This window comes from Alosa sapidissima, chromosome 6, assembly GCF_018492685.1.
Source record: "Alosa sapidissima isolate fAloSap1 chromosome 6, fAloSap1.pri, whole genome shotgun sequence".
Lineage (NCBI taxonomy): Eukaryota > Metazoa > Chordata > Actinopteri > Clupeiformes > Clupeidae > Alosa > Alosa sapidissima.
The window spans coordinates 23,002,246-23,024,745 of record NC_055962.1 but is presented as its reverse complement, the minus strand read 5'-3'; the positions used below and the strand labels follow the sequence as shown (position 1 = coordinate 23,024,745).

Here is a 22,500-nt window from a genome sequence, read left to right as displayed (position 1 = left end):
CCTCTCTCTCTCTCTCTCTCTCTCTCTCTCTCTCTCTCTCTCTCTCTCTCTCTCTCTCTCTCTTTCCTCCTCGTCCTCTACTCCTCCCTCTAGCAAGCAGTGGGGAAGGGATGGGCTGTGTATATGTAACCTGCTCACAGACTCGTCATCACACATTTAATTACAAACGGGGATTAGGGATTCGGAGCATAATGTCCTCGCCGCCGCAAAAACCACAAGCGATGCAGCAGCAGCAGCAGTGGCAGCACAGTAACGGCCGTGTGGACCCACTTCCAGCTCCTCCAGGTGACTGGGGATTTCTCATAAACACCGGCTGTGACAAGAGAGGGAATGACACTCGTTCACCTACACTCAACCAGCCCTCCCGAGCGTCTCTGTCTCTGTCTCTCTCTCTCTCTTTCTCTCTCTATCCCTCCCTCCCTCCCTATCTCTCTCTCTCTCTATCTCTCTCTCTGTCTCTCTCTCTCTCTCTCTCTCCCTCTCTCTCTGTTTCTCTGCCTCCCTCTCCCTGGAATGAACAGAGGAGACATTCTGGTAGGAGAGAGTGAGGAAGGCACTAGAGTGGATGGATCTTTTTTTTCTTTCTTTCCACCCAGCTCCACAACCACTTCAAGCTTTGACCATGAGCCACATGCGCGCGCACACATACACACACACACACATACACACACACACACACACACACACAGACAACAGACACCCTGCAACACTGAATCCAGACCAGTTGGCTGGAGATGAAGAGCAGTTACGGCGAGCGTGGGGGGGGGGGGGCAGCTGTCCCACAGGAGGTTCCATGCACATATCAATGCCGTTTCATTAAGTGGCCAGTCACATCACGGAAAGGGGGGGGGGGGGGGGTGACACTACCAAATTTGGCACCTGTCTTTGACAAGCGCATCGTGCATCACAACATGAGGGGCGGCCATGAACATAAGGCAGGAGGCAGCTAAAAAATAGAGATTGTTTTTCACTGAGAGAGAGAGAAAGATAGAGAAGGGATAATTAGAGAGAGGAGAGGGCAGAGAAAGAAGGAAATAGAGTGAAGGGCAGAGAGAGGAAAAGGAGGAGGATACAGAGAGAAAGGATAGAGAGAGAGATAATAAGAAAGAGACAGAATGGAGAGAGAAAAAGACAGAAAGATACAAACAGAGGATTTGGTTTAAAAACCGAGTGAACCCCGTGACTTTGTTGATAACGATGCAGATACCAAAAAGTCATTATTCTGCTCAATTCCACAATTATTTGACTTTCAGGGGCAGTGAAAGATAAACGAAACAAAGCCGAGCACAGAATGAAAGAGAGAGAACTGGCCAGAGCTTTTTATGTGTGGCAAATGTGCAGGCACCTGCAGTTTCACTTTCACTTTCAGGATATTCATTTGTGCCACACACGTATTGTATGCCTGTTTCTTTCCGGAGAGTTCTAGGAAAATCACCCAACGCACTGAAAGTAACCTGAGATAATGCTGAAAGTTGAATGACAGATCTATTATTTAAGCGCTGGCGATCCACTGAGGACATTTCGATGTACACACACAGAGACTGACAGCAAAGTCCATATGGCAGGATTCAATGTCTTATCTACTGTAATATGAATGCCTCGTCCCTGGAAAACAAGTGTTGTGTAAGGATAGTAGCCATGTTGGCATGAACTGCACACATTACTGTGAGTTTTTCCACATGCAAATATAAAAAAAAATGCAAATACTGTGCTTTTTGTTCTTGGAATTGTTTTTCTATCTTCAAAAAGTGGTGTGAGGGAGGAAGGAGGGAGTGAGAGAGAGAGAGCGAGTGTAGTGAAGTCTACAGTATATGACCCTTTCAAGAGAGTTCCATTATCAGCATCATAGTTGGCCCCACAAGACTTCCTTTTTAACATTCCATATGTTATCTTAATGCAGAGGAAGTAGATTGGGGCCCAAATAGAACGTTCAAGCATTGTTTTTGTTTTTATTGATGAAAGGGTGTATATGACCCAGGCAGTGGCTGTGGTGTTGTAGCACTCTGAAGCCTGGGCACCTTGTGTGCTATTTGCTGTTGAAGCTCTCACATGGAAGCAATCGTGTGTGTGTCTGTTTTTGTGATTGCTGCTAAAGTGTGTGTGTGTGTGTGTGTGTGTGTGTGTGTGTGTGTGTGTGTGTGTGTGTGTGTGATTGCGGCTGAAGCGCTCACATGAAGGGCACCGTGAGGGCGCCTGTTACTCAAGACGGTTACACCTTGAGGTGTCAAGAGTGCCTGTTGGCCCGGATCAATGTCTAAGCCAAGGTGCTCTCCGCCCGGACACGAGAAAAGGAGAGAATTAAAGAAAGAACAGAACGGAAAGAGAAGGAGAGGAAAGAGGATTGGTTAAAGGTGAGAGTGTAAATTCATCACTTTTTCATTAAAGATATGATGCTCGATTTTAGTGAAAAGTTGCTGATATTCGCTAATCAAAGCTAATCAAATGTCTCCCCTCCCTTCTCCTAGACGGATGTGTGGCTCAGTCAATGTCACTTTATTCAATTCCAATAATCAGAGCCAGGACTGTATAATCAACAATGGGTTTGAGTAAACACACCCTTTAAACCTCTAAATCACGACAGTTGTTCTTTCATTGGTGTACTTTTTCTCATTCACAATGAAGGGGAAAGTTTTTATCAGCTTTATTTACCTGGTGTCTTGGTGGCACCTGGTGACTTTTTAAAGCCTAATGGATTTATTTATTTGGAACAAGGTGCAGACATTCTATTCAAGATATCACCGAAACAGCCGACAGAGACACGTCCTCCATCTTTTATATAAAGTGCTTTTCTTTATTGAAAAGGGTGGACTGACTGTGAATGCACTCAGGCCTTGTAACACACAGAGGCTTGTGGGTTTCTTGAAAGCATGAAGTAAAGAATACTTTGACAATTTTTCATTCTACTTAATAGAGAAATATCAGAATGTACAGTGCAATATCATGTCAATGGTGTCAATGACTTAACCCCCTACATGGTCAATCCTAATATAAAATGTAATCCTAAAACCTAATCTCCCTAATAGATATTGCTACTGATACTTGCTTATGTACCGATTGTTCAGCTTACATTATAGAGATCATGAAATTGTATTTATGTCAGTTTCAAAAGTGAGTATTATGTAAAACTAGATATACCGCATAGCGGTACAACATATGACCGCCGCTCAGACCTGTACATCCATTCCGCGAAAATAAATCATATTAATGAATTTGTCTCCATCTTCTACTCCATAATTAGGAATTACAAAACTAACCTGTTTTCTAAAAATTGCTCTTAAAATGATTACCATTTGAATCTAGGGGAGTTAAGCTGTGATATTTCTGTCAATGTCTCCACTAAAGGAAATTATATTTGCTCCTCTTTAAACAAAACAAAACACTACTATGAAATGCACAGTGGCATTGTTCCCAGGAACTGGCACTCACACTGTTCCTGAATCAGCCACACAGACCACATGGGGACCTTAAAAACAGTTTGAAGACAGACCCGTGGAGATGCACCTCTTCCCACTTAACATCCCCTTGGTAGTGTGATTCAGTCAGCTGTTTCCTGTTTTGGATGGGGGGTCAAAGGGGCGGTGGAGAGGTGGGGTTCATTTAGATCATGTTAAACTCTCATCAGATTCGCCTCTAATGATGGACACAAGGTAACTATTGTGATTTATTGTGGTCAGAACACATCCGGGCCACAACTGGCCCAAATCAGAGCCAGTCCTCTGAACCGTGAACGCAAGTGTCACATCAGCTCTCAGTCTTTCAAGCAAAATAAATAAATAAATGAATGAAAGTCTTTAAAGCAATTCAATTATGCGTGTGCTAAGGCTCGGGGTAGGGAGGGGATATTGTGGAGTGTAATTACCGGCGACAAACGATCAATTATGGTTGTTCTTTATTTTCTCCTTTGGGAGTGCCAGAGACGTGGAGACAGGGGCTGATAAATGAGCTACAATGAGCCTGTGTGTTTGTGAAGAGGCAGTGTGTGCCTATGTGTATGTGTGTGCATGTAATGCTTGTGTGTGTGTGTGTGTGTGTGTGTGTGTGCGCGTGTGTGTGTGTGTGTGTGTGTGTGTGTGTGCGCGTGTGTGTGTGTGTGTCTGTGTGTGTGTGTGTGTGTGTGTGTGTGTGTGTGTGTGTGTGTGTTTGAGAATGTGTGTGCATGTATAAATGAATATTTGTGTATGCACTTTGAGTGTGTGTGTGTGTGTGAGAGAGAGAGAGAGAGAGAGAGAGAGAGAGAGAGAGAGAGAGAGAGAAAGAGGAGCAAACACAGCGCACTCTGTATGTCCTCAGCATATGAATTGCATCTCCAGGCACACCCAGCCTGCTGGAGCCTCCATCCCTGCTGTCCTCCCGTCTACCTCGTCTGTCCCACACACACACACACACACACACACACACACACACACACACACACACTTCTACTCCTCCTTTCTCTCCTCCTCTCCTCCTCCTCTCTGCCATCACTACCAACACTTCCATTTCTTTTCACTCCCCTTCTCTGCTCTTCATCTCCTCTCCCTCTACTCTTGTACACAATGTGTGTGTGTGTGTGTGTGTGTGTGTGTGTGTGTGTGTGTGTGTGTGTGTGTGTGTGTGTGTGCTCTCTCCCACAGGCCCGTTTGCTTATTAACGGAGACATGGAGTCATTTTCACACATCCGAGGTGAAGGGCAAAAAGGGGCTGTTGCACCACATACGGCAACAGCGTGGGTGGGTGGGTGGCAGTCATCAACCATGTGTGTGTGAGAGTGTGAGTGTGTGAGTGTGAGTGTGTACCGTATGTGTATGTGTGTGTGTGTGTGTGTGTGTGTGTGTGTGTGTGTGTGTGTGCGCGTGTGTCTGCATATCTGTGTGTGTGGAGTGTATATGGTGTGCATGTGTAAATCGCGACACATTATGCCACAGGAAATATTTGGCCACTTCCTCATTCAACCGCAGTGGAAGAGGAGAGTCCCAAAGCGACTAGGCCTGGTACAGCCCTTGGCCGTGAAAATGTGAGAAATGATCTCTAATCCAGCTTCTGCTTGCTGTTCCAACTGCGTGGAACAGTGTGGTTCAACAGATTGTGCGTCATTTTCCTTTGGAAAAAAAAGGGCAATGACTTACATTGCGTTGGCAGGGGTTCAAAGCTGTGTCTTTATAACCGCCGTACTCTGTTAGTTAACCAGCTCAGTTCATCAGCGGCAAATCTACCCATCACCCACAGCATGCTGAGAGGGATAAAGCAAGGCCTCTGGATCTCAACACTATAAAGCCAGTGGCTTTAAGGGAGGGCATCGATTTCAAAAGCCACAAAAAAAAAAAAAAACACTTCCCCTCATGTGGGAACATAAACAGAGTACCACTGCCTAAACCTGACAGTTGTGAAATATCTCAGCAAGCAGGAAAACAACAAAATGACAAATAAATAGATAAGCACAATGGTTTATCTTGTTTTTGCTTTGGCTAGAGCTGAACGTTCTGTTTTAATTCAGCTGTTTCATAATTATGAGTATGCTGGCTGCAGTATGAATCGCTTTAATGTCCTGTGTAAACTGACTTCAGTGAAAAACATACATGAAAGCCACTATATGAGGGTGCCGGAGATGAAAGAATAATAAAAAGGGGTTCATGGTACTAAGATAAGAAACCCTCTCAGACCTTTTCTATTATTTGCTGCATAAATAACACAACCTTTCAGAGCCATTTGCTTAAATAGTACACACAAGGGATAATGGAAGACATGGCGTTCAAAATGCACCCAAGCAGGTTTATGGTATAATTTATTACTATTACACTATTTTTTTCACATACACTGTGGCTTGGTGGTGACTATTCTCCATTTGTATCATTGTTTGTGTTGAGGGGGCTGTACTTCTGTATGAATGTGTGCAGTGTGTGTCTTTGCCAGCCATGGCAACCTTTAGGACAAAAATAATTAATGGATATGTATATATTATATATCACAGTGAGTGAGTGGTCACAGCGCCACTCTCCGCTATGCTCTCCAGAGAGCTGTAAGCACAATAATTGCAGTTTTCCACTGGGTCTTATATAATGTGCCTCTTACTGTGCTGTGCTATGCTGTGCTATGCATTGTTTGACATGGCGTAGGCAATTTCATATGACATGCCTTTGTGCATATAGGCTTTCTAACAGCCTGATGATGTAAGCAGCCACATCGTAGCATGCCCAGATCCTACAGGAAGATGACTTTTAAAAGGGACCTTACAGCCTGGGGCAGGAGGCACGTCTGCCTGGTATGCCGACTGTGCAAACCAGGAGAGAGGAGGACTGCAATATCATGGCAGGCAGAACACTCAGCTCAGATCTCCACGGTGATAGCACTGACCCTTGCACTGACCCTTGCCTTACAAGAAAAGAGTGGCAATTTTGCAACACTCTGACCAGGCCCAGTCAAAACATCAGGGGGACCTCATGAAATGCCTGCCACCCTAAAATGGTTAGTCACTGAAAGCCCATTCAGTGTGGTGATGAAACCCCCCCGCAAGGGACAAGAGAAAACCAATTCACATCCCAACACCTGTTAAACACTGTGAACCCAATGGACTCAACCCCCTGGCCAGTAATAGTCCTGCAAAAGCCCTCAGTCCAAACAAACACATTGGACCACACAAAAAAAAACAAAAGTCGACCACTAACAGGGTGACGATGCAAGGATTCCAAATAGCCCCACAGAGGATGCCAGAATACCAGTTTTACAATGAAGTATATAGTATATATACTTTTTGATCCTGTGAGGGAAATTTGGTCTCTGCATTTAACCCAATCAGTGAATTAGTGAAACACAAACAGCACACAGTGAACACACAGTGAGGTGAAGCACACACTAATCCCGGCGCAGTGAGCTGCCTGCTACAATGGCGGCGCTCAGGGAGCAGTGAGGGGTTAGGTGCCTCTATTCTGAATACTGCACCAGTTCAACACACTGAGGCTTAATGCCGTGGGGGTTTAAACTGGCAGCCCTGAAATAGAAGCTGTGGCACGTGGGGACCCAGACACAAGCCACCATGATGGCAAGAGGAGAAGAGCAAAGAGACACCGCTGTGACATGGTCGCGAACAGCAGGAGAGAAGAGGGGGGGGAAGAGAGGAGAGGAGAGGAAGGGAGGGGAGGGAAGATGAGAGAAGAGGAGAGGAGGGGAGAGGGGAGAGTTTGCGATGCCACTACAGGGCAGTGGGGAGGTGAGGAGGTGAAGAGGTGGTGGGCAGCTGTGATGCCATTGGTCCTGTCTGGGAGGGGAAATGGTGGTGGCAGCTCACTGCGTTTTCACATGTTTCAAGCTGCACTGTACGAGTGAACGAGAGCGAGAGTACTCACACGCATGCACAGTCTCAGATATACTTGGGACATAACGTGCACATACGCAAACACACACATACACACAGGCAGACACACATGGACTACACATGTCTATACACACTCAAACACATGCACACACACACACACACACACACACACACAAACACAAACATTCACACACACATTCTCGGACACATATGGATACAGTATAATATGCATATATGCACATGCACGCACAGACATACATGCACTCACGCAAACATGCATGCATGCACACACACACACACACACACACACACACACACACACACACACACACACACACACACACACAGACACACACACCATGCCACATGACTGCACGGCATGGGCTCCCACGCCTCCGAGAGCTACGAAAATAGAGCGCTCTCCAGGACCGCAGCAAGGTTAACGCAACTGGACAGCTCGCTCCTTCCGCTACTGGCTGCTGCCTCACAGGCAAACACCCCCCACACACACACTAAAACACACACACACACACACACACACACTGACACACTAACACACACACACACACACACACACACACACACACACACACAAACAAACACAGACACACACACACACACACACACACACACACACACACACAACACACACACACTAACACACACACACACACACACACACACACACACACAGGCAAACACCCCCCACACACACAGAAAAGCTTTCATCACCTTGCGCTCTCCTCCCCGTGTTTTTCCCTCTCCTCCTAAATATATTACATTTTGATTTCAAAAGCTCCTCTCTCCTACATTCTATCCCTTTCTTTTCCTCTTTGAGGCATTTCTCAGGGAAAGGCTTTGTCAGTGGTGCCTGCACTGTGTCACGCAATGCTAGCATTGCAGAACCCTAAAGCCCTGTGTGTGTGTGTGTGTGTGTGTGTGTGTGTGTGTGTGTGTGTGTGTGTGTGTGTGTGTGTGTGTGTGTGTGTGTGTGTGTGTGTGTGTGTTTGTGTACATACATGTGTATTGGGGAGGGGGGGGCAACGTCATGAGACTGCTGCTTCAAAATGGCTGCCTCAGACGCATCATGATGCATCTCCACCGGTGCAAGATGTCTCGGACAATTTCGATTTAGTCACGGAACCGTGCCACAACAAACACCTCCCCCCAAAGGGCAGTTTTTCTTGCCAAGTTTGTCGTATTTTACAAGACTACAGCCCTGACAATAGAGTTAAACCATCTGCCAAACCCCTGAAAATCCCTGCGAAATAACAGATGAGAGCGAGAGAGAGAACGAGAGAGACAACGAGAGACTGAGAGAGAGAGAGAGGAGGGGGGAGAGGTATAAAATAAAGTGTGTGAGGGAAAGAACATAATACAAAGATAGCATCCCCAATAGCTCAGAGTGCCACTATCTACAAAGTGCCATAAAAACTTGTAGGCTAGCTCTTAAATCCACACGCGACGAGATGCTCAGATGCTTGCGTACATGCAGACCAACCCTTACACCGGAGGGAACACTAAATAACAAGTAAGACTAAATAACAGAAAACAGAAACGGTTGTCCTCCACCAAAAACAATGTCCAACAGCTGTTCTCCTGAGGCAGACAGGGTCTCCTTCATGCTCTGGTGATACACAATCAGCTCAGCAGGGAGCCTGCCCCAACACAGGCGCTCATGAACCCTGGGCCAGAAACAGGGCTTGGTGCAGGATGCCTCTGCATCACATACCACACAAGCAATTTCTACATTAACTAAACTACTACAAATGATTTGCTAGTGTTAACAGATTTGGCATTGCAGTTAGAGCTTGGCTATGATTAGGAAAGATGTTTTGCTAACAGGCATAATGACGGTTTACAGCATTTGAACCTTTATAAAAGATTGTTGACCACCCGACTGGACAATGAACGTGGATTTGATTGAATATCAAGTAATCGTAATGTCTCATGGCTCAAGCAAATGTATGCCAACATGTGAATATGCCACCAATGTATGCCATCATTACAATATGTGTGTACTCCCTTTAAATAATGGCCTTATCACCTGGCCAGTACCTCTGCTTCAATGTATGCTATTATCCATTTCATGCCTTTATTAAATGCATTTCTTTTCATTTTACTTTGTGTGTGTGTGTGTGTGTGTGTGTGTGTGTGTGTGTGTGTGTGTGTGTGCGTGCGTGCGTGCGTGCGTGCGTGCGTGCGTGCGTGCGTGCGTGTGTGTGTGTGTGTGTGTGTTGACTGACCTCTTTCGCAGGTTCTGGCCCAGTAGCCGGTGCCGGTGCAGTCGCAGATGAAGCGGCTCCAGCCCTCCTTGCACACGCCGTTGTTCTTGCAGGGGTTGGAGTCGCAGTGCTTGCCCGTGGGCTTGCTGCACGACACCTTGATGCCGTTCTGCGAGCCGTTCTGCGCCTGCGCGATCTGCTTGATGTCGTTACTGCGGCCGTCGATGAACATGTCTCGCACGCAGCCTACGTAGCCATAGTTCAGCATGGCTGTCCACAGTTCCGTGGGCAGTACCAGGTCCGCCCGGTTGTCGGGGAGACCGCCCAGGTACAGATCACCCTCCAGGTCCAGGATCTCATTCTCCCCGCTGGCCGTGAAGGGTGTTCGGCGACTGTCCACTGACATGATGCCTGAAAGGAGAGGAGAGATGGACCCAGCGACGCATCGGTCAAAAACCTGATGAAGTGCTGCTGCAAAGCTGAAATTACTGGTGCAAACTATCCCCGGGCTCAGCCACAAACTTTAACGATGGTGTATAAATCCATTGATCCGCAAAGATGTGGATCAATGTTATTTTTGATGTTCTGTACACCAGAGTACGCAAGAGTGGAAAATTAGGATATCAGTAAGTGATTGAGCCCAATGCCCAGATTATGGGCTCTACACCACCAAATATTAAAAGCATTAAAACTCTACACACCACACACATATACAATGTCCAGTTACTGCAATAAAATGAAAAAAAAAATGAATATCCTCACATGTGAAGTGAAAGTGAAGTTTCATTTTTGAATGGGACTAAAATTCTTCTCCCTTTTCAGGTGGTGTCCTTATACAGCATCTCGTTTGTTGAGTTTGTGATATGCACGCTCAGATCTTCAGGGATCGTAAGTGCTTCCTCTCACTGTACAATATAGTGCCTTGGATAAAAGCAGATCCCAGCTGATGAAATGTAAATGTATGTTAGGATGTTGGCCGACTTTGTGTGGCGACTGAGTGAATAAATCAGGGGACACTTTTGCCACCCTCGTGGGCAATTTGTTCACGACGGAAATACTGTCGTGTTCAAAATGTGAACGAGCCGCAGTATATTTCCCTCTAAAGGAGGTGGGGAGGGTGAGGTGAGCGAGTGAAGGCAAGCGGCACAGTGCTCACTGCCCAGACGAACGGAGAAGAACTCTATAGCGTATTCTCTTTCCGGAATGTGATGGCTATTGAACAGCAGAAGGGGAGTGAGCGTGGACATTGCGATTCCGCTCACTGTTTCCACAGATGTTTAATTATGCAAGGCCTGAATCTAAGAAAAAAAGAGGGGGGTGGGGGGGGGGGGGGGGTTAGGCCTGTGCAAGCTTGTGTCCTATATGTCTGATTCCCTTCCCTCTCCTGGCCAGGAATCAGTGCCTCTGCTACTTCTCAGCGCATTCGGCACTCGGCGGGTGATTAATCAAAGCCATGCTCGCTGGTGCACAGCTAAATTGGCTTCTCTTGCGCTGATGTGTACTGCAGAGGGTGGGACGTAAAAATAACAGCCCTTGCTCTCCTGCTTTTATTCTCCCCAAGATAGCAGTAGACCCTGGGATGGAGAGCGGACCACCTCCGGCCTGCTTCTGGTCTGCATCTGGGCCAGAAATTATACTGTCCTCTCCATGAGAATTGGAATTAGAATCAGAATCAAAGTCCAAATGTGAATCCAAATCAGAATCACAATCACAATTGTGTTTTAAAAATGTGCACATATGCTTTGCAGACACAACACTAAACAAGGAATTCTGATTTGGCAGGTGGTGACTCTAATCATAAAAATAACAGATTATGCGCAATATGCAATACAGGTGGAGGAGCTCAAAAGGAAGAGAGTCTCTCCATCTCATCTGTCTCACTGTTGCATTCTTATGGGAGGGAACTAACACCTCTTTCCCTGGTGACAGGATTGATTCTAAAACGGATAGATCTGGTCCGTTGTAAAAACCAGCACTGCCCCACACGTTGACCGCATTTTGTTCTATATTACTGCACTACCACAAATTGATACAAAAGTTAGAGTTGCTGCATCTCGACGTTGCTTGGCAACCATTCTAATAGACGGGATATATTTTGTGGTGAAAGAATGATTATCTATGAATAAATTGTTACATTTTCTGTTGCCGTTCCTTTTGTGCAATCTTGGCAGGTATATGTGGTAATCGTTTTAGAAAAGCAATAAGCCACTTAAGTCCTTAGGTTAGCCAACAATGATTTTAGAACAGATAAAGGGGGGGTTTAGGCACTGCACTGCACTGCCTAATAACACCCCTTAGATGTTGTAAAATCAGTGTAACATACGGCCTCTCGGGGATTGTTGCTTAATTCTAAAATATGAGAATAATATTTCTGCACACTTGTTACCATTTTTGCTCTTGATGTTTATACCATTCCCTTTTATATCCTCTGTCCATTTCTATTCAATTACAAGGTTTAGTGTATAACAGACAAAATAATTGGATAATACTGAAAAAAATAGCCAAGTGGGAGCTTTGTAATCTTTCCAAATGCTATGCGATAATTACCTTTCTTAACGTAATTAGAAGGAGTTAAGGATAAGTCTCTGCAAATTGTTTCTGGCAGCTTTTTCCTTATGTATAATCTCGGTGTTGTGGACATTGTGGCTTGATTATGCATAGAGATAGCCTGAGCTGTGGGTAGATGGTGGACTGCTATTGCTGCTGCTCCTCTGTTTCATTAGGGCCTTAAAGAGGCCCTATGCAACAATTTTAGCAAAAATTACCTTAATTATGCAGGTTGAGAGTCGTTCTGATGGTTCTAAAACACTTTTTGGGTCGTTTGGTGGGTGCTTCGTCTCCCCCTAGTGCTTCTCCGCGGAAAAAAACGAATATGCAACTGGTCGCGGTCCAAACACATCCGGATGTAACTCGGCGGAAATACTCGAAAATGTAGTCAGATTGTAGTTTCTAAGAAGACTGCAAAACGGACTCCGACTTGGCTTTGTTGCTGTTGAAATTGTAAGTAGCCTACCCTTGTGAACTTCGTTTTTGTAATGTGATTTGATAGTCTCTTGAACAATGTGTTTGCTCAACCGTTTTATTGTGAGCCCTATGTGTTTAGCTTGGTTTATTGATGGCTGCAGGGGGAGCTATGTCGTAAAAAATGCGAGCCCAAATCAGGCGAAAACCCAGAAACAGTGAAGGAATAACCAGACCTTCATAGGGCTTCTTTAATAAGGGCTAGCAATTCAGCATTTCCGTTCTCTAATTTAATCTCCTGATTTTTAAAAAATATATATTTATTTCCATTTCTTTATTTATTTTTCTTGAACAGTGGAGAGTAGACAGGAAATGAGTGGGGCAGAGATAAGGAGTGGGTTTGGGGCAATGACCCTGGGCCACAGTGGCCACAGGCCCTGTATGTGGTGTGGGCCACCAACATGACTGCTGCACTACGACTGCCTACTCCCCCAACTTCCTAATGTTTTAATAGCTTTTAGTTATCAGGCATCAAGTTTGCCTCATAGTTGAGTAATCCCATCTCAGACGCTGCTGGGACTTGATTTATGACTTACCTGATCTGCCATCTCTCTGGATGTCCACATGATGCCAGTTGCCATCGTTGACCTTGCTCTGCGTGGCCTTGACCTTGATGGTGCCCGAGCCCATGTCCAGCAGCAGATAGAGGCTGCCCTCCAGGAGCTCGACGGCGAAGAAGTCCACCTTGTTGTTACGCTGGCCGCGAGCATCACGCCGGTCCTGGGGCTTGCCCTGCGTGTAGAGGATCAGGCCGTTGGGCTCGGACGTGCGGAAGTCGAAAGAGATGGAGCCCACGCGCTTGGTGTTCCACTTGGGCAGGCTCAGGTAGGACTCGGGCGTCTCGAAGGAGATGGGGTCCAGGATGGCCACGTGCTCGCACTTGAACACCACGTCGCCCTGCACCTTCATCTTGGGGTCCACGATGCGAGCCAGCCGAGAGAGCTCCAGCCGGATGTCATTGTTCTTGTACACCACCTGGCACACAGGAAGTCAAAGAAGTCAACACACATTCATCACTGAGTGTATGGACATCCCTCTGTTTAAAAGTTCGTATGAAAAAAATGTGTAAGACTTTTAGTTTAAAGCAGAAATAACCTAGAAACAACAACAGAATATGAAGATACAATTGTTTTGATGCAATGTCAAAACACCTATCTTCGGCGTTGCCAGGAGATCCACTTAGCATGCTACACAGACAGCTGTGAGTATTTTTTAACATTGGAGTTCACCGAGTTCACTTTGTACATGATGGAATGAGCGCAGTATGCCATCTCAAGAGGATGTGACATTACCCACTTCCAGAGAAATTTGCATCCTTTTGACCAGATGGACACTCTGGCCAAGGTTAAAAGCAAAGGCCATTAGTTTATAGTCACAGACCTCAACCAGTGAAAAATCACCAGCACAGCTCCTATACTTCAGCCATGTTGAGGCAAAAAATGTCCCTGCATTAATGCATATTCAAAAATAACAAAAAATATACACAAAGAAGGGGGGAGGGGGTGTGTGTTGAACTGTAAATTGAAATCCGGTGAAGCAGAAAATTAAAGGTTTTTTTCCCCCTCTGAAGACAGACCTCTTTCTGGTATATAGGGCAGTGTGCGCTGAGCAAACAGCAGTTGTATTTGCGAACACAGCTGTCAGCAAACAGATTTCACAGCCCTGGGATTACTGATAATCCTGGAAGATTTGACAGTAAATCAACACAGGTGCCCAGAGAACTGCACTGGCTGAGTGAATGAGGGCGAAAGATAGAACAAAGAGAGAGAGAGAGAGAGAGATAAAGAGAGAGAGGGTATTGCAGGAAGCCTGTGGCATGTATTGAGCAAGATCTATTTCATTAAAGAAATGGGCTGCCAAAAGACAAACACACACAAACTAAACAATCCAAATTTGGCAAAGTTGTAGTTCACAAAGAATATTCTAGGAGACTTTTTGTGTAACTGCCACGTCACGAACATAATGCCCCCACCAACCACCACCACAAAACACACACACACACACATGCTCCACCCCCAAATAATAACAGCCCATCTTAATCAAGCCACATTGTGACTGATCCATCTACAGATTCATCTCCGGTTAGCACTCTGGTGGCCATTACGCGCTGTTGATCAATATCAAACCTAATGGAAATAATGCAGTGAGGGAGCGAGCGCTCTGTCCACTGTGTCCTCACGTCCCCGCGTCTCCGCGGTGTCCATCTATACACATTTAGCTTCCTTCATTATCCTCTCCACGGCCCTCCTGGCCAGGGCCCCGGGAGCCCCATCCATAACCAAAGCACAGGGGTTTTAACGACTCCATAAAGCCAGCTCCTGTGCCTCGCAGCCGAGCCTGGGAATCGATCGGGCCCCCGGGTGTGTGTGTGTGTGTGTGTGTGTGTGTGTGTGTGTGTGTGTGTGTGTGTGTGTGTGTGTGTGTTGGGAGGTGGGTAGCGGAGCGAGGGGGTGCGGAGAGGCAGTGCCCTAATCTGCCTGTGATCGGTGTCTTCTGTTCTTATCAGCAGCGGGCCGGCCCAGGCTACACTGAGTTACGCCCCCTCCAGTATTAATGAAACGGGCTACACACACACCACAGACACACACCACACACACACACACACACACACACACACACACACACTCACACACCACACACACACACACGCGCACACACACACACTCACACACACGCGCACACACACACACACAACACACACACACACACACACACACACCACAGACACACACCGCACACACACACACCCCCACACACACACACGCACACACACACACAAACCACATACACACACCACACACTCACACACACAAGCGCACTCACACACACGCGCACACACACACACACACACACACCACACACACACACACACACCACACCCCCACACACACACACACACTCTCACACATGCACACTCACACACCACACACACACACACCACACCCCTTCACACCCCCACACACGCGCACACACACAAGAGCACACACACACACACACACACACACGCACACTCACACACACACACACACGCGCACACTCTCTCTCACACACACACACACACCACACACCACACACCACACACACACACCACACACACATACACACACACACACCACACACACACACTCACACACACGCACACACGCGCACACACCACACACCACACACAGACCACACACCACGCGCACACACACACACACACCACACACACACACTCACACACAAACACACACACACACACACACACACACACACACACGCGCGCCCGCGCACACACACACACACACACACACACACACACACACACACACACACACCACACACACAGATGGACGGAACGCCTCCTCAGTCTCAACACCTCCCAATCCACCTCCGCCCCCCCACCTCCCCAAAACCCACAGGAGTTTGGACAAGCAGATAACTCAATTCACAGCCAGGGTGTGTGTGTGTGTGTGTGTGTGTGTGTGTGTGTGTGTGTGTGTGTGTGTATGTGTGTGTGTGTGTGTGTGTGTGTGTGTGTGTGTTAGTGAGAAAATCAATGTCCAGTCTGAATAAGGGAATGTGTGTGGTGGGGAAAGGTGGGTGGCAATGATAAAAATGACCTCATATCTCAGCAAAAGATGACGAGGCCGGCTATCCAGAGGACCAGGAGATGATGGCATCCATATATTGATATTCTATATGGCACGCAAACTAATTCTCTTAGTCCTACCAATGCCTTCAATTGGTTCCCATTGTCCGCTCCATGCATTTGTTCAGCGCTGCTTACATGGGTATTTGGCACGTCTTCAGAGGAGATCAGCAGATAACGAGATAATGTGCGCTGTTAAACAAACGGCCCGATCCAATACAAATTCCCACATGATCACTGCACTGATGAAAAAGCATCGGAAAGCAATGGAGCACATTTATTTTCTCACATACAATGGCATGCGTGTCTTTGTAATGATACTCTGCACTGCAACGCGTGCTCCATTTGTACTTTCGTTTGTATTTGCTTATTTGTTTAGCGAAGGTTTTTTTGGTCATGAATTAACAGGGGGGTATGAATAAAACAACAAACAACAAACAAGCCGTACCTCAGACGCGTGCTAGAAAATGGCTCCAATCTGCTCTTTGCTGCCCTATGAATTATTGCATAACGGCAGGCATTAAATGATAATGTGTGCATTTGAAGCCTCTGCGTCATGTCAAATGAATAGAACACGGGATGAGGACGTGGAACACGCAAGGCTGCGACTGGAACCTAATTGAAAAGACACGTTTGAATCAAAACAATTCCAGTGCACTGGTGGAGCTCTCCTTATCCTTCTCCACAACACGGGGGACAGCCGAACATAAGAAACTAGGCCTAAAGACCCACGCGGCTCGTTAGCTAATTAGCTCTCTCGTTATGTACACAGTGTGAGAGGGGTGCTATGTGTGGAAGACAGATTAGGTCTGGGCCGCTGTGATTGTGCGTCTGGATGATGTGACTGTTTTTGTGTGTGTGTGTGTGTGTCAGGCGCCAGTGTGTGTGTGTGTGTGTGCGTGTATGATGTGCACTGGATGGGGGTGGGGGGTGTGCGGTTGGTGGTGGTGGCTGGAGGAGTGTGTGTGTGGGGGAGTTCCATGCAGGATGGGGCCCAGGGAGCGAGGAGTTCCCCCCCGCCCACCTCCATGTGTGTTATCTCACCAGGGCAGCCCTGGCTGGGTGGAATGACAGCGGCCCGTGTCAGCGCACTGTCAGCCAGCCCCATTTAGCTAAGATAGCAGCAGCTAACATCTGCCCCAACATCCTCACCCCTCCACACTCCTCAAACCCTGAGTCTACATTTAAATGCATAAAGACTATATTCCATTTTCATGAAAAGCCATTTATTGATATATAGTTAATGCATATATGCATATAAAATGTATGTAAAGATTATTTTTGATCAAACTCATATTATCAGATATACATCTTATTACTGTGGAACTAGATATAAAATATGTCTGTTGCACCGTGCCAGAACAATAAGAGTTACTGCAGGCATAGAGAGGGTGATCTTGCTGTGCTTAATGATTAGTTCACACTAGAGCGCATTATCACCGCCAACAAATCATTCATTCATGGCTTTTAATTAAAAAGGCATCACTTCCTTTGTCTGCTACGCACATAGAGGCAACAAATGTTTCCCCTCTCTCCATTTGTCTCTGTCTGTCCCACCCCTCCCTCTCTCTCTCTCTCTCTCTCTCTCTCTCTCTCCCCCAGTGAGAGACACATAAACACAATCTGGAAGGCATAAATAAAGTGGCACGATAAAACACAAGCTGTCGCTTTAGACAGCCTGGCTTGACGCGGGTGCCCCTGTGTTGCCGAGTCACGACCCCTCGGCACAATCACGTGGTCACATGAGCCCGAGGTCTCCTGCACCCCCCCCCCCGACCTCCCAACCAACCAACGAACCAACCAGAATGGTGGAAGGAGACTGTGAAAACCCCTGTGTCATTCTTAACACTGCAAAAAGCTTCCCAGCATGCAACGGGGGCACAACTCACTCATTTTTTCTGCCTCTGTTTCACACTCAGGGAGAGAAGTCGGACCATACCTGCTTCCATTCTCTAACACCAGAGCCAGTCACAAATGACTCTGATTCCCAATGATCCCGCCCATAAGGACAACGCATTAATTGAATCCTAATACCGGTAGTCATCATCAGGAGAGTTCAAAAGGAGAGACTTCAGCAGAGCCAAACGATGACTGATGGGGATCAACAGCACACAGGGCAAGGGGGCTGAGAGCCAATACAACAACAGTGACACGGCACGACCCGACACGACACAACTAAGTCTGGAGCACAGGGTTGAAATAGCATGGCCCAACCCCATGTAGGACTGAACATTGCCATTTTAGTAACACTGTCATTCATACAATAGTTTAGAGATGGTAACATTTGTTCATAATTGTTTTTTAACCTCACCCACCAAACCTGCGACTGAAAGCTAAAAGCAATACACTCTAGGTTTGGCATTATAATCCGCTTGAGTGAATGACCAAACCACAACTGTGATGTAATTTGTGATTACACCATTGCGCTCCATTGTTTAAGTGACCTAAGCGGATTCTAACAATCCATTCCACTCTTCTCTTAACAGTGCATCACACACACTCATTTATTCAAATGAATTCACCAGAAAACCAAAATCCACATTTATACTTTAATCCAGTGGTCCCCAAACTTTTTCTTCTGAGGGCCAGCTCACTATGCCTGGCACTAAGAGAGGGCCAGAGACTCGGAGTATATCAGTAACCATAAATAGCTTAGTGCTGTGAACAACAATCTACCTTAGTTGAATATTCCATTACATTTAATCATAGGCTACTGCAATTTAATACCATTGTTAGCTGTGTTTATATTGCCATCATGCCATGTAAAATGTAGCTCAAATGAAATGAAATGAAATGAAATGAATACTAACTAGATGTACCGCAGAGCGGTACAAAATATGACCGCCGCCCAGTCCAGCACATTTTTTCCACAAAAAGAAATCACGCTGAAAGGCCTATATGATTCTAACTGTCTCACTAAATTGCATTATCCACACTCAATTCTCACTGGTATCTGCTAGACAACAAGTACCAAAACATGATTAGTTCATAGATTTCACATGTAAAATTAATTTTATACAACCCCACCTCCATCTTGCCTGTTCATAATTCTGAGAAATTCTTGATTGTTTGTGTTATGTTTATGTTATGTGTGTGTGTGTGTGTGTGTGTGTGTGTGTGTGTGTGTGTGAGAGTGTGTGTGTGTGTGTGTGTGTGTGTGTGTGTGTGTGCGTGCTTGTGTGTGTGCCTGCGTATGTGCCTGTGCATGCAAGCGTACATATGTCTACTGTGTGAGTATCTGATTTGATGCACAAACAGATACTGAGTGTATCTGTTTGTGCACATGTGTGCACATGAAATGGGTTAACATGACCCCTGGAGGCAATCATACGAAAAAAAATGGTCATCCAAGGCCCTACAGTTCTCAAGATATTCACAGAGAAGTGTGTCTGCCCTACCCTCCTTTCGGGGGGTCCAGTCCAGCGGGGGGGGGCTACAGATCAAAACGAAAAATGAAGGTTCCATGCTATCCATGTGGGGGTACATGGATAGCATGGAACATGCATTTATTGTAAGGCCCCCCATGAACAAAAGCACACAAAACTTGGCATGCATTCGGAGGGTGTCATAATGATCCTACACTTTTAATTTCGTGCAGTTTTGACCCTGTCAGCCAGAGATATTGTGATGAAAACACCTAACTAGGTGGCGCTATACATGAAATAAGTGGTAATGGGATGGGTTGACATGCCCCCTTAAGACCAACATACATAAAAAAGGTGGACCTCCTAGGCCCTACGGTTCTCGAGATATTCACAGAAAACTGTCTCCGGCCACCTACAGGCCAGTTGGTGTATAGTAACATAAATTAATTTATTGTGTGGCCCCCCATGAACGGAATTCCACAAAACTTGGTGTGCATACAGAGGATGTCATAATGATCATACACTTCCAATTTCGTGCAGTTTTGACTATGTTAGGTCACAGATACCTTCAATTACAACACCTCATTTTTACTTTTTTGTGTTTAACTAGGTGGCGCTATACATGAAATGAGTGGTTATGGAATGGGTTGACATGGCCCCTTGAGATCAACATACAAAAAAAATGGTCCTCCTAAACCCTACGGTTTTCGAGATATTCGCAGAAAACTGTGTCTGCCCTACCCTCCTTTCGGGGGTCCAGTCCAGCGGGGGGGCTACAGATCAAAACGAAAAACGATGGTTCCATGCTATCCATGTGGGGTTACATGCCCACCAAGTTTCATGTACCCCGGTCTTTCAGTGTCCCGGGAATCATAAAAAAAAAAAAATCTTCGCTGCGTGGCGGTCATAATAACTTAAAGTTCTCAAACTATGAGAGTTTTATGAAGTGCTGGCAAAAACATCTGGAATGACCACCATTCTAACTTTCACTCACCTGAACTTTGTGAATTGTGAATTTGGATGAACATTTGACCGAGTAAAATAAAATAGAATAAAAAATAACTAATAAAGATATACGAATAAAAAATAGAAATAGGAAGTCCCAGAAATATGACTTGAATAGAAGTTAGTTAGTTATTAACAATGAATTGATAAACTTTTAGAATACTTTGAGCACTGATGCAGTCAGCATAGGCCTCTTACATTGTTTGCAGGTAGGCCTACATTTCATTCCGTTTTCGATGGTAAACGCGAAACAGCGCCAAGACAACCACTAGTGGACAAAAAGAGTATTACACGTGTACTGACCCGCCATAGAGAATAAATGGGGGAAATTACGGATGTTATAGTTTGACGATGTCATACTCCCCTGCGGGCCAGATGCTATATACCACGGACATGTTTTGGGGGGCCACCCAAAAAGAGGTGGCGGGCCGTAGTTTGGGGACCACTGCTTTAATCTATACAACTGTTTACAGGAAAATGAGATATACTATATTTCTGACCCATGACACCATATCACATCAACCATATCTCATGACAGGAATATGATGCGCTCTCCAGCAATGAATGGACAGTGGAGGATAAAGTGTAGGACACCGACATATATAACCATCCTTTGTCATTAGCCCAAGTGAAGGTTGTCCCCGTGAGATGGGTCCTAGCTTGGCTGGGCACAGACAGCCCAGCCATCCCTGTGTGTCTTTGGGGGTGAGGGGTGTGTTAGGGGTGGGGGAGGAGGGGAGGGGAGCGCTGATATTAATGGCCTTGCCTGGAAATTGAGAGTAATCAGACAGGGAGCCTCGACAGGAGATAAAAACCGACCCAGACAAGGTGACTTTCCATTACGGCCGTTATAGCAGGCAGCCGAACCCCGGGTTTTGGTCTTGGAGCGTACAAGTATTGCCCAGTGGTGTGTGTGTGTGTGTGTGTGTGTGTGTGTGTGTGTACATATATGTGTGCATGTTTATGTTAATGCACATGTGTATATTTACATGTATTGTGGTAAAAAAATCTTAACCACAAGGCAACACAGGCAGAAGTGAAAAGGGTGCCATCTTTAATCACGATCGGAGAGTAAAGTCACAACCGGGGACATGTTACCATCAACAAAGTCCCAGTAGTGTCTGTAGAAGTATAGGCAATGCTCTCTCTCTCTCTCTCTCTCTCTCTCTCTCCCCCAGTGAGAGACACATAAACACAATCTGGATGGCATAAATAAAGCAAGTTGAATGTACAGAAATGTGTCTTGTAATAGTGAGAGACTCAATACTAAAGAAGAACATCAATTATTCCTAAACAGACTGTATGTAAACCATATACATAATAATTCAAAATGTAATGTTCAACACATTCAATTTACGGATAGTCTAAACATTTCTACCACAGTATCTCTCTCTCTCTCTCTCTCTCTCTCTCTCTCTCTCTCTCTCCCCCAGTGAGAGACACATAAACACAATCTGGATGGCATAAATAAAGCAAGTTGAATGTACAGAAATGTGTCTTGTAATAGTGAGAGACTCAATACTAAAGAAGAACATCAATTATTCCTAAACACACTGTATGTAAACCATATACATAATAATTCAAAATGTAATGTTCAACACATTCAATTTACGGATAGTCTAAACATATCTCTCTCTCTCTCTCTCTCTCTCTCTCTCTCTCTCTCTCTCTCTCTCTCTCTCTTTGTATGTGGGTGTGTTGGTACATGGGATGTGAGATGTGAGAGAGAGACAGAGAGGTAAAGGTAATCTGCATTTTAATTCATTATTAGGGATCATACTTAAGTAGTCTCCTGTCTGAGAATATTCTAGAAAAGTCATGAAAATACTGATCTGACCAGTGAAGGGCAAGAGGATGGGGCTCTGCCAGGACATGGGAGTGCTTAGCAGGCAGTAGCGGGATGACCTTGGCCCACAGTTAGAGGAGAACGAGTCTCCCCAGAGTGGGGTCCGCTCCACACATTAC

At 45.8% G+C, this 22,500-nt stretch overlaps 1 protein-coding gene across 16 annotated transcripts in view; it reads right to left on the bottom strand.

The window, feature by feature from the left end:
* nrxn3b (neurexin 3b) overlaps nucleotides 1-22,500 on the bottom strand; it is a 217,314-nt gene that overhangs the window by 139,132 nt on the left and 55,682 nt on the right. For all 16 annotated transcript variants that reach the window (XM_042094857.1, XM_042094869.1, XM_042094866.1 and 13 more), the window contains 2 exons: nucleotides 13,071-13,509; nucleotides 9,535-9,924 (listed from right to left, as the gene is read on the bottom strand). In XM_042094857.1, the coding sequence (XP_041950791.1) occupies nucleotides 9,535-9,924; nucleotides 13,071-13,509 (829 nt within the window). The remainder of the gene's footprint in view (nucleotides 1-9,534; nucleotides 9,925-13,070; nucleotides 13,510-22,500) is intronic.